The sequence below is a fragment of the Heterodontus francisci genome, chromosome 9 (assembly GCF_036365525.1).
Source record: "Heterodontus francisci isolate sHetFra1 chromosome 9, sHetFra1.hap1, whole genome shotgun sequence".
NCBI lineage: Eukaryota > Metazoa > Chordata > Chondrichthyes > Heterodontiformes > Heterodontidae > Heterodontus > Heterodontus francisci.
The window spans coordinates 61,239,048-61,252,209 of NC_090379.1; the positions used below are offsets into that span (position 1 = coordinate 61,239,048).

Sequence of the window (13,162 nt, forward strand, 5' to 3'; positions counted from 1 at the left end):
TCCACCTTAATGCCTTTTAGAATACCCAACACTTCCTCCCTCCTTATGCTGACTTGACCTAGAGTAATCAAACATCTGTCCCTAACCTCAACATCCGTCATGTCCCTCTCCTCGGTGAATACCGATGCAAAGTACTCGTTTAGAATCTCACCCATTTTCTCTGACGCCACGCATAACTTTCCTCCTTTGTCCTTGAGTGGGCCAATCCTTTCTCTAGTTACCCTCTTGCTCCTTATATATGAATAAAAGGCTTTGGGATTTTCCTTAACCCTGTTTGCCAAAGATATTTCACGACCCCTTTTAGCCCTCTTAATTCCTCGTTTCAGATTGCGCCTACAATCCCAATATTCTTTCAAAGCTTCGTCTTTCTTCAGCCACCTAGACCTTATGTGTGCTTCCTTTTTCCTCTTAGCTAGTCTCACAATTTCACCTGTCATCCATGGTTCCCTAATCTTGCCATTTCTACCCCTCATTTTCACAGGAACATGTCTCTCCTGCATGCTAATCAACCTCTCTTTAAAAGCCTCCCACATATCAAAAGTGGATTTACCTTCAAACAGCTGCTCCCAATCTACATTCCCCAGCTCCTGCCGAATTTTGGTATAGTTGGCCTTCCCCCAATTTGGCACTCTTCCTTTAGGACCACTCTCGTCTTTGTCCATGAGTATTCTAAAACTTACGGAATTGTGATCACTATTCCCAAAGTAGTCCCCTACTGAAACTTCACCCACCTGGCCCGGCTCATTTCCCAACACCAGGTCCAGTATGGCCCCTTCCCGAGTTGGACTATTTACATACTGCTCTAGAAAACCCTCCTGGATGCTGCTTACAAATTTGCTCCATCTAGACCTCTAACATTAAGTGAATCCCAGTCAATGTTGGGAAAATTAAAATCTCCTATCACCACCACCCTGTTGCTCCTACAGCTTTCCATAATCTGTTTACATATTTGTACCTCTATCTCACGCTCGCTGTTGGGAGGCCTGTAGTACAGCCCCAACATTGTTACCGCACCCTTCCTATTTCTGAGTTCTGCCCATATTGCCTCACAGCTCGAGTCCTCCATAGTGCCTTCCTTCAACACAGCTGTGATATCCTCTTTGACCAGTAATGCAACTCCTCCACCCCTTTTACCTCCCTCTCTATCCCGCCTGAAGCATCGGTATCCTGGGATATTTAGTTCCCAATCATGCCCTTCCCTTAACCAAGTCTCAGTAATAGCAATAACATCATACTCCCAGGTACTAATCCAAGCCCTAAGTTCATCTGCCTTACCTACTACACTTCTTGCATTAAAACAAATACACCTCAGACCACCAGTCCCTTTGCTTTCATCATCTGCTCCCTGCCTACTCTTTCCCTTAGTCACGCTGACTTCATTATCGAGTTCCTTACAGGCTTTAGCTACTACATGCTTACTCTCCACTGACCTCATTTGGTTCCCATCCCCCTGCCACATTAGTTTAAACCCTCCCCAACAGCGTTAGCAAAAGCACCCCCAAGGACATTGGTTCCAGTCCGGCCCAGGTGTAGACCGTCCAATTTGTAATAGTCCCACCTCCCCCAGAACCGGTCCCAATGTCCCAAAAATCTGAACCCCTCCCTCCTGCACCATCTCTCAAGCCACGCATTCATCCTGACTATTCTTTCATTTCTACTCTGACTATCACGTGGCACTGGTAGCAATCCTGAGATTACTACCTCTGAGGTCCTACTTTTTAACTTGGCTCCTAACTCCCTAAATTCTGCTTGTGGGACCTCATTCCATTTTTTTACCTATATCATTGGTGCCTATGTGCACAACGACAACTGACTGTTCACCCTCCCCCTTCAGAATGTTCTGCAGCCGATCTGAGACATCCCTGACCCGTGCACCTGGGAGGCAACATACCATTCGGGAGTCTCGTTTTCGACCTCAGAACCGCCTATCTACTCCCCTTACAATCGAATCCCTGATGACTATAGCCCTTCCACTCTTTTTCCCGCCCTTCTGAACAGCAGAGCCAGCCACGGTGCCATGAACCTGGCTACTGCTGCCCTCCCCTGGTGAGCCATCTCCCTCAACAGTATCCAAAACGGTATACCTGTTGTGGAGGGAGATGACCGCAGGGGACACCTGCGCTGCCTTCCTGCTCTTTCTCTGCCTTTTGGTCACCCATTCCCTTTCTCCCTCAGCAATCCTAATCTGCGGTGTGACCAATTCACTAAACGTGCTATTCACGACCTCCTCAGCATCACAGATGCTCCAAAGTGAGTCCATCCGCAGCTCCAGAGCCGTCATGCGGTCTAACAAGAGCTGCAGCTGGACACACTTCCTGCACGTGAAGGAGTCAGGGACTTCAGAATGAGAGGAGATCTAATTGAGGTATATAAGATGATTAAGGGGATTGACAAAGTAGACGTAGAGAGGATGTTTCCTCTTGTGGGGAAATCTAGAATGCGAGGTCATAGTTTTAGGATAAGGGGTAGCAGATTTGAAACAGATATGAGGAGAAATTACTTCTCTCAAAGGATCATGAGTCTGTGGAATTCACTACCCCAGACTGCGGTGGATGCCGGGACATTGAGTAAATTTAAGGAGGAGATAGGCAGATTTTTAATTAGTAAAGGGTAATGGAGAATGGGCAGGAAAGTGGAGTTGAGGCCGAGATGAGATCAGCCATGATCGTATTGAATGGCGGAGCAGGCTCAAGAGGCTGAATTGCCTACTCCTGTTCCTAGTTCTTATGACCTTGTCTTTTCCTACATTCTTGTAAAATGATTATTACTGCTCTCATTTGAAAACTGTTCCTTTAAAATAATCCATGTATGACTTGGCCATTTTCTTAATGCAGTCATAATTACTAAAGCCAGAATAAAAATGATGACACTAAAGCAGTTCATCCTCATTAGAGCACACTGTTTGGTTGGCAGGTTAAATACTTAATTCTAACCAGGACTTCACTAATAGGATTGAAATGACCAAACTAAATACAGCTCCCACAAAACAGTTTCTAAATGTGCAGCTTTTAACTGCATTATTAACCATTCTACTCTCAAGTGTTCACAGACTTATGGATATAAAAATCCATTCTTCATAAATCATTGTGTGACCATCTGCTCAGGAGAGGAGATATAGGTGCAACAATGTTAAGGGCTCGGGCAGAGTGCTTTAAACGTTATCTCCTCATGATTGTCTGACTTTGAAGCTCAGTTTTCAAAAGTAAATTTAGGTAATTAGATGTGAAGTAACAGAGGTGGTGCATGGATGGGGCAATTTATTGAGAATGAGCTGGCTGTATTTACTATTCTGATGTTTATTACTTTAAGTAGTTAATGCTAGGACTGTGAGGCCTAACAGGATATCAGATTTTATGTGACAAAGCCAGTGCTGTTTATTTTAAGCTGAACATTGGTGTCTTTCTTTTCAAAATAACAGCTATCCTATAGCAAGAAAAGATATTCGAGAACTCAACTGGGACAAAGTTTCAAAACCAGACCAGGTTGTTAAACAAGGTAAGGAAGCGAGCACCTCAAGTGGAGTAAATTACAAATCTTTCCCCTAGCAACTAGTGATCAGCATACATGAATTGTTGCAATTATGAGGGCCCTTGCCTTGTTGCCTGCCTTTAGACAGTAAAACCTAAATAGCAGAGTGAGATGGCAGGGTAGAGCTCTAGATTGTGAAACATGCACTTGTACTTCTGGGCTGTCTGCACAGGAGGTTGATTTTGTTCCATATGGGGGATGCTGTGATAATGGATAAGGTTTTTATTTTATATTGTAGTCTCCAGTTTTTGCCATTTGTAAAGCTGTTACAGTACCACTTACATTTATTCCAACTGTGTTATCTTGTGATTTTGATTTGAGTTGTTGGAGGGACTCTATGGCTCAAGGAATTATCAGGCTGTTCTTTGATTTCTGATACTTGCATCTAAATCTGTTCCACACAGGCGGGGTGCAGTGCAAGTCACAACTCTAATGGCTGATAACTCAGTAGGTGTTATGTGAAATAAGTTGGGCAGTCTTAGATCACTGTGCAACAAATTCAAGTTGCACTAGTTAAGAGCTTCACTCAGAGGCTGCAAGCATAGATATAATGTGAAAAATTGATATCATTTTGGCACGTGTGAAGATTTTCTCAAGTAGAACAGGATAAGTAGAACTTCAATATGAGAACTTCAACCTGTTTTCAACCAATGCAAAACTTGATGCTAACACTGGAAGTTTTCTTCCTCCAGCATTGACATTCTACACCTTCGGAGTAAAATCACACCAAAAAGCATATGTTATTGCAGCTGCATGACACAATTCTTTTTCAGGCAGTTGTAACCAAATCACAGCTGTCAATTTCTGCTGTACCCCTTTAATGCTGTCTTCAAAGAGCATTCAGTGTTGCCCATCTTAACATACATGCTGATACAAAAGCAAAATACTGCAGATGCTGGAAATCTGAAATAAAAACAGAAAATGGTGGAAATACTTGGCAGGGCAAGGGAAGGTGCAGTCACATCTTTTGTTTCTTTACTTCTCCTATTATTACTCTCTTTTTGGCTCTGTCCCACCAACTCTTTTGTCATTTATTGTTTCCCATCTTCTGTCCTATCACAGACCTTCCCTTTTGTTTTTTCCACCCGACCCCCATTTTCACTTGCTTGATAAGAGTTAGTGGAGCAGAACCAAAGGACGTAGTATCAGGACAAGTGAAGAAACAAAAGATGTGTCCGGAGAAGGTGTGAATGGCAGAATAATGAACAGCTGCCATCCAAAAGCAAATCGAGAGAAAACAAAATTAAGACCAGAACATACAAAGAAAAGGAAACAAAATGAGAGGCACAGATTATTACGGTCTGAAATTGTTGAACTGAATGTTGAGTCCAGAAGGCTGCAAGGTACCGAATCAAAAGATGAGGTGCTATTCCTTGAGCTTGCTTTGAGTTTCGTTGGAACATTGCAGTAGGCCAAGGACAGAGAGCTCCATGTGAAGGCAAGGTGGAGAATTAAAATGGCAGGCCACCGGAAGCTCAGGGTCATGCTTGCGGACTGAACGGAGTTGTTAGCAAAGTGGTCACCCAATCTGCGTTTGATCTCCCCAATGTAGAGCAAACTGCATTGTGAGCAGTATACTAAATTGACAGAAGTACTCATAAATTGCGTTTTCACCTGGAAAGGTGTGTTTTGGGCCTTGGACAGTGAGAAGAGAGGAGGTAAAAAGGCAGGTATTGCATCTTCTTCACTTGCATGGAAAGTTGGGAGACAGGATGTTGGGGATGATTGAGGAGCGGGCTAGGGTGTCACGGAGGTAATGGTTCCTTCGGAATACCGAATGGGGAGGGGAGGGGAAGTCATATTTGGTGGTGGCATCACACTGGAGGTGACGGAAATGGAGGTGGATGATCCATTGAATATGGAGGCTGGTGGGCTGGAAGGTGAGGACAAGGAGGAACCCTCTTGTGGTTCTGGGAAGGAGAGGGTGACAGCAGAAGTGCAGAAAATGGGTCAGACACAGTCGAGGGCCCTGTCAATCACGGTGGGGGGAGGGGGGAATCTTCGGTTGAGAATAAAGGAAGACATATCAGAAGTGCGGGTGTGAAAAATTGCATCATCAAAACGGATGAGGCGGCGAAACTGGGAGGATTGAATGGAGTCCGACAGATGTTGAGCTAGCTGTGGGAGTCAGTGGGTTTATAATGAATATTTGTTGATTGTCTATCTGGAGAAGTCGAGGATAGGAAGGGAAGAGTCAGAGATGGACTATATGAAAGTGAGAGAAGGGTGGAAATTGGAAGCAAATTTGATGAATTTCTTTATTTGTACCATTACTACTCCCTTTGGCTCTACCTCACCAACTTTTTTGTCATTTAATGTCTCCTGCCTTGCGCCCTATCACTTTCCACCCTCCCCCATTTGATCTACTTTAAAACCTGTTACACTTATAACCTTTCCCAGTTCTGATGAAAAGTTATTTCTGTTTCAGATGCTGCCAGACGGCTGAGTATTCCCAGCATTTTCTGTTTTTATTTCAGATTTCCAGCACTTGCAGTATTTTGCTTTTGTATTCGGGAGACAGGCTGGAAGGTTATGCTGATCGGGTTAGATGAACTGGTGTGGAAGGAGGCTCGTATAGGGCATAAACATGGCATGGATCAGTTAGGCCGAATGACCGGTTTCTGTGCTGTATGCTGCATGTAATGCAATGTAGATTAATATTTACAAACATGTACATGCTCCTTATCAAACATTATTTTGTATTTTAAGGTAGATCCAAAATATTTTAAATACTGATCAAACAAGTTTGCATCTCCTAATTGTTTACAAGAGACTAGCCGAATCTTATTGGCAATTCAGCGTCAGGCATCACTTGCACATTTGGAGAAGCCTTGCTCCTTTCATAAAGGTGGCTCCATTTCTACTGGTGTTCACTTTCAAAAAACTGTATTCCTGCTAAACTTATGGGTGTATGTTCCATTGGGTCCTTGGTACTTTCACATTGACATCTTCTGGGAGGATGGTGAATCTGCACCCTGGACCTCTGCCACCAGTCCATAATGCACTGAGACGCATCCAGTGAGACTGAACTTGCCAATTTTGGCTTGTCTAGCTTTAGAATGAATGGTTTTGATGGAGTGAACGAGGAGATTCTGTTCCCATGAATGGGTGGGTTGGTAACCAAAGGATACTGATTTAAAATAACTGGCAAAAGAACCAGTGGGGAGCAGGGAATATTTTTATGCACATCATGTTATGATTTGAAATGCCTGGGAGGACAGTGGCCGCGGATTCAATCGTAACTTTCAAACTGGAATTGGTTATCTACTTGAAAAGTAAAAATTTGTAGCACCATGGGGAGAGTGGGGCAGTGGGACTAAATGGATAGCTATTTCAAAGAGCTTTCACAGACATGATGGACCGGATGTTTCCTTCTGTGGTGTAAAGTTCTATGATTCTACATTTGTCAGCTATCAACCACGTTAATAAGACCTAACTTTTGAATACTGATTCTGTAGCACTTGAAGAAGCTCACAAATTCTACCAGCAACGGATTGTTCCTGAGAGCTGGAAGGTGGACATGAGTGTCATCTTAGAATCCTCAAGTAGTGACGAAGAGGAGGAGGAAGAGGAAGCAGAGAATGATGAGGAAGATGAGGAAAAGAAACAAGAGGTAGGACATTTTTGAAGTTTTGTTTATTGAGCATTTTGCTGCTTGAAAATTTGGATCAGAATCTCTCACAAGGAATCTATTTTCTTTTTAGAATAACCTTATATAATAATATGCACTTTCTGTCTGCACTTTTCTGGTCGGTTGGTGGGTTGAATTGCTGGGCGAATCCAGCTCTCAGCACACAGCCGAGAGATCAGCTCTACAGTGGATATGTTCAAGAAGGTTTTCACGTGTAAGGTGAGGTGAGTTTAGTACGCACTCGAGAGACGATAATATAAAATTGTGAGAGACTGAGGTAAAGTATAATCAATGTAATATAGGGATCACAGAAGGAGACCCATTTTAAAACTATAACCAGATTTGGAGACAAATTGGGATAAAAGAACAAACAAAGAACAAAGAAAAATTACAGCACAGGAACAGGCCCTTCGGCCCTCCAAGCCTGTGCCGATCCAGATTCTCTATCTAAACATGACGCCTATTTTCTAAGGGTCTGTATCTCTTTACTTCCTGCCCATTCATATATCTGTCTAGATACATCTTAAAAGACGCTATCGTGCCCGCATCTACCACCACCGCTGGCAACGTGTTCCAGGCACCCACCACCCTCTGCGTAAAGAACTTTCCACACATATCCCCCCTAAACTTTTCCCCTTTCACTTTGAACTCGTGACCTCTAGTAATTGAATCCCCCACTCTGGGAAAAAGCTTCTTGCTATCCACCCTGTCTATACCTCTCTTGATTTTGTACACCTCAATCAGGTCCCCCCTCAACCTCCGTCTTTCTAATGAAAATAATCCTAATCTACTCAACCTCTCTTCATAGCTAGCGCCCTCCATACCAGGCAACATCCTGGTGAACCTCCTCTGCACCCTCTCCAAAGCATCCACATCCTTTTGGTAATGTGGCGACCAGAACTGCACGCAGTATTCCAAATGTGGCCGAACCAAAGTCCTATACAACTGTAACATGACCTGCCAACCCTTGTACTCAATACCCCGTCCGATGAAGGAAAGCATGCCGTATGCCTTCTTGACCACTCTATTGACCTGCGTTTCCACCTTCAGGGAACAATGGACCTGAACACCCAAATCTCTCTGTACATCAATTTCCCCCAGGACTTTTCCATTTACTGTATAGTTCACTCTTGAATTGGATCTTCCAAAATGCATCACCTCGCATTTGCCCTGATTGAACTCCATCTGCCATTTCTCTGCCCAACTCTCCAATCTATCTATATTCTGCTGTATTCTCTGACAGTCCCCTTCACTATCTGCTACTCCACCAATCTTAGTATTGTCTGCAAACTTGCTAATCAGTCCACCTATACTTTCCTCTAAATCATTTATGTATATCACAAACAACAGTGGTCCCAGCACGGATCCCTGTGGAACACCACTGGTCACACGTCTCCATTTTGAGAAACTCCCTTCCACTGCTACTCTCTGTCTCCTGTTGCCCAGCCAGTTCTTTATCCATCTAGCGAGTACACCTTGGACCCCATGCGCCTTCACTTTCTCCATCAGCCTACCATGGGGAACCTTATCAAACGTCTTACTGAAGTCCATGTATATGACATCTACAGCCCTTCCCTCATCAATCAACTTTGTGATTTCCTCAAAGAATTCTATTAAGTTGGTAAGACATGACCGTCCCTGCAGAAAACCATGTTGCCTATCACTGATAAGCCCATTTTCTTCCAAATGGGAATAGATCCTATCCCTCAGTAACTTCTCCAGCAGCTTCCCTACCACTGGATTATCCCTGCTACCCTTCTTAAACAAGGGGACAACATTAGCAATTCTCCAGTCCTCCGGGACCTCACCCGTGTTTAAGGATGCTGCAAAGATATCTGTTAAGGCCACAGCTATTTCCTCTCTCGCTTCCCACAGCAACCTGGGATAGATCCCATCCGGACCTGGGGACTTGTCCACCTTAATGCCTTTTAGAATACCCAACACTTCCTCGCTCCTTATGCTGACTTGACCTAGAGTAATCAAACATCTGTTCCTAACGTCAACATCCTTCATGTCCCTCTCCTCGGTGAATACCGATGCAAAGTACTCGTTTAGAATCTCACCCATTTTCTCTGACTCCGCGCATAACTTTCCTCCTTTGTCCTTGAGTGGGCCAATCCTTTCTCTAGTTACCCTCTTGCTCCTTATATATGAATAAATGGCTTTGGGATTTTCTTTAACCCTGTTTGCTAAAGATATTTCATGACCCCTTTTAGCCCTCTTAATTCCTCATTTCAGATTGGTCCTACATTCCCGATATTCTTTCAAAGCTTCGTCTTTCTTCAGCCACCTGGACCTTATGTGTGCTTCCTTTTTCCTCTTAGCTAGTCTCACAATTTCACCTGTCATCCATGGTTCCCTAATCTTGCCATTTCTACCCCTCATTTTCACAGGAACATGTCTCTCCTGCACGCTAATCAACCTCTCTTTAAAAGCCTCCCACATATCATATGTGGACTTACCTTCAAACAGCTGCTCCCAATCTACATTCCCCAGCTCCTGCCGAATTTTGGTATAGTTGGCCTTCCCCCAATTTAGCACTCTTCCTTTAGGACCACTCTCGTCTTTGTCCATGAGTATTCTAAAACTTACGGAATTGTGATCACTATTCCCAAAGTAGTCCCCTACTGAAACTTCACCCACCTGGCCCGGCTCATTTCCCAACACCAGGTCCAGTATGGCCCCTTCCCGAGTTGGACTATTTACATACTGCTCTAGAAAACCCTCCTGGATGCTCCTGACAAATTCTGCTCTCATCCAGACCTCTAACACTAAGTGAATCCCAGTGAATGTTGGGAAAATTAAAATCTCCTATCACCACCACCCTGTTGCTCCTACATCTTTCCATAATCTGTTTACATATTTGTACCTCTATCTCAAGCTCGCTGTTGGGAGGCCTATAGTACAGCCCCAACATTGTTACCGAACCCTTCCTATTTCTGAGTTCTGCCCATATTGCCTCTGCTCGAGTCCTCCATAGTGCCCTCCTTCAGCACAGCTGTGATATCCTCTTTGACCAGTAATGCAACTCCTCCACCCCTTTTACCTCCCTCTCTATCCCACCTGAAGCATCGATATCCTGGGAAATTTAGTTGCCAATCATGCCCTTCCCTCAACCAAGTCTCAGTAATAGCAATAACATCATACTCCCAGGTACTAATCCAAGCCCTAAGTTCATCTGCCTTACCTACTACACTTCTTGCATTAAAACAAATGCACCTCAGACCACCACTCCCTTTGTGTTCATCATCTGCTCCCTGCCTACTCTTTCCCTTAGTCACGCTGACTTCATTATCTAGTTCCTTACAGGCTTTCGTTACTACCTCCTTACTGTCCACTGACCTCCTCATTTGGTTCCCATCCCCCTGCCACATTAGTTTAAACCCTCCCCAACAGCGTTAGCAAAAGCACTCCCAAGGTCATTGGTTCCAGTCCGGCCCAGGTGTAGACCGTCCAATTTGTAATAGTCCCACCTCCCCCAGAACTGGTCCCAATGTCCCAAAAATCTGAACCCCTCCTTCCTGCACCATCTCTCAAGCCACGCATTCATCCTGACTATTCTTTCATTTCTACTCTGACTATCACGTGGCACTGGTAGCAATCCTGAGATTACTACCTCTGAGGTCCTACTTTTTAACGTGGCTCCTAACTCCCTAAATTCTGCTTGTAGGACCTCATCCCGTTTTTTACCTATATCATTGGTGCCTATGTGCACAATGACAACTGGCTGTTCACCCTCCCCCTTCAGAATGTTCTGCAGCCGATCTGAGACATCCCTGACCCGAGCACCTGGGAGGCAACATACCATTCGGGAGTCTCGTTTTCGACCACAGAACCGCCTATCTACTCCCCTTACAATCGAATCCCTGATGACTATAGCCCTTCCACTCTTTTTCCCGCCCTTCCGAACAGCAGAGCCAGCCACGGTGCCATGAACCTGGCTACTGCTGCTTTCCCCTGGTGAGCCATCTCCCTCAACAGTATCCAAAATGGTATACTTGTTTTGGAGGGAGATGACCGCAGGGGACTCCTGCGCTGCCTTCCTGCTCTTTCTCTGCCTTTTGGTCACCCATTCCCTTTCTCCCTCAGCAATCCTAATCTGCGGTGTGACCAATTCACTAAACGTGCTATCCACGACCTCCTCAGCATCGCGCATGCTCCAAAGTGAGTCCATCCGCAGCTCCAGAGCCGTCATGCGGTCTAACAAGAGCTGCAGCTGGACACACTTCCTGCACATGAAGGAGTCAGGGACATTAGCCGTGTCCCTGAGCTCCCACATTGAGCAAGAGGAGCATGACACGGGTCTGAGATTTCCTGCCATTTTTAATCTTAAACTTAACTTAGTTAAATGAAAATGGAACGAAAAGTTTTTACCAATCACACGATAAAAAAAAAAAGAGAAATAGAAAAAGCCTTACCTTATCTACACACCACCGAGTCTTTTTTTTGGTTAGAGGAGGAGGGCGAATGGGAGACACCACCCGTGTTGTGTCTCGGGTTCAGAAACTGCCCAAATATATAGGGTTTTACTTACCCAGCAGCCCCCTGGTCTCCACCCAAAACAAAAGGAAATTAAGTTTACTTTGAAACTGACCTTCCCAGCTGATCACTCGCTCGCACTCTCTGCTCCCGAATAAGCTGCTGCAATGAAAGGCAAGTTATTTTAAACGGCCCAAATATATAGGGTTTTACTTACCCAGCAGCCCCCTGGTCTCCGCCGAAAACAAAAGGAAATTAAGTTTACTTTGAAACTGACCTTCCCAGCTGATCACTCGCTCGCACTCTCTGCTCCCGAATAAGCTGCTGCAAAGAAAAAGGAGAGACTGAGGTAAAATATAAATGTAATATAAAATAGAAAGAGATTGAGGTAAAATAAACTATAAAATAGAGAATGAAGTGATGATAGGGTAGAATCGCAGAGGGAGACCCATTTTAAATATAGGACAACTTCTGTTGAGTTTGTCGGTCTTTGTTTGTGGGGTGTTTTGTAAGGACCAGTGAAATTTTGCACCTGTGGACTGACAGTTGGTTGATCAGATATTGTAACATTATGTTTTAACATTGAAGTACAGCATGTGTTGCCTGACAGTTTATTGATTGGTCGATACAGGGCACCTGGTGTATATGGAAGACAAATCTTTGGGCAGGGCCTAGTACATGCAGAGGTGTGGGGAGGAGATTATGGTGATTGATACTGGAAAGATTTGGAGGCAGATTAAGATAAATCAGTTTTGACATCACAGAATTTAAAGAGCAAATAGAGACACTGAGATAAAGTTTAATCAATCTAACATAAAATGGAGAGAGACTGAGCTGAAGTTTTATATAATAATACATATCTGTCTGCATTTTCTGATTGGTGCCTGGTGCATGTGCCTCGGTTACTGGCCTCCAGCTCTTGCCATTTCCCAGCCTTGGTTACTGGGCTGACATCCTAAAAGGAAAGTTGAAGGAGTGAACCATAGAATATAAAGTATAAAATGGCATAAGTAAGGGGAGCCCAGAATGCTACTCTAATGTTAGTCAGGTGGAAGATGAGGATGCAAATTTAGGCCTTGCTTACTGGGCGGCGGCCCCCGGCTGTTGTTCCTTCCCAGCCTCGCTTACTGGATCCCAGCCCTCGCTGCTCTCTGGCCTCGCTTACTGGGCTCTGGCCCCTGGCTCCTGGCTCTTACTGTTCCCTGTCCTTGGTTAATGGGCTCTTGATGATAATGGGTGGGGTGCATGGGGAAGGGCATGGGAGGGAGAGCGGAAAGATGGTATGGGGGTGGCAGCATGGGAGTGGGAAGAAGGGGAATGGCATGGGACGGGTCTGACGGCAGGGGAGGGGGGATGGATTAGAAGGCAGCATGGCAGGAAGGGAGTGGAGCGAGGTGGCATGGGAGGGAGGGAGGAGAGGTGACTGGGAGGGAGGGGTGGCAGGGGGACATGGAAGGGGAGCTGGACAGCCTGGGAGCTGTAGAATTGCGGGATGGGATGGCATGGGAGGGTGCAATTAGGGAT

General features: G+C 44.8%; 1 protein-coding gene across 5 annotated transcripts in view; it reads left to right on the forward strand.

Annotated features, from left to right (window-relative positions):
* arid4a (AT-rich interactive domain 4A) overlaps positions 1 to 13,162 on the forward strand; it is a 144,354-nt gene that overhangs the window by 70,651 nt on the left and 60,541 nt on the right. For all 5 annotated transcript variants that reach the window (XM_068039224.1, XM_068039228.1, XM_068039226.1 and 2 more), the window contains 2 exons: positions 3,419 to 3,495; positions 6,987 to 7,141. In XM_068039224.1, coding sequence (XP_067895325.1) covers positions 3,419 to 3,495; positions 6,987 to 7,141 — 232 coding nt within the window. The remainder of the gene's footprint in view (positions 1 to 3,418; positions 3,496 to 6,986; positions 7,142 to 13,162) is intronic.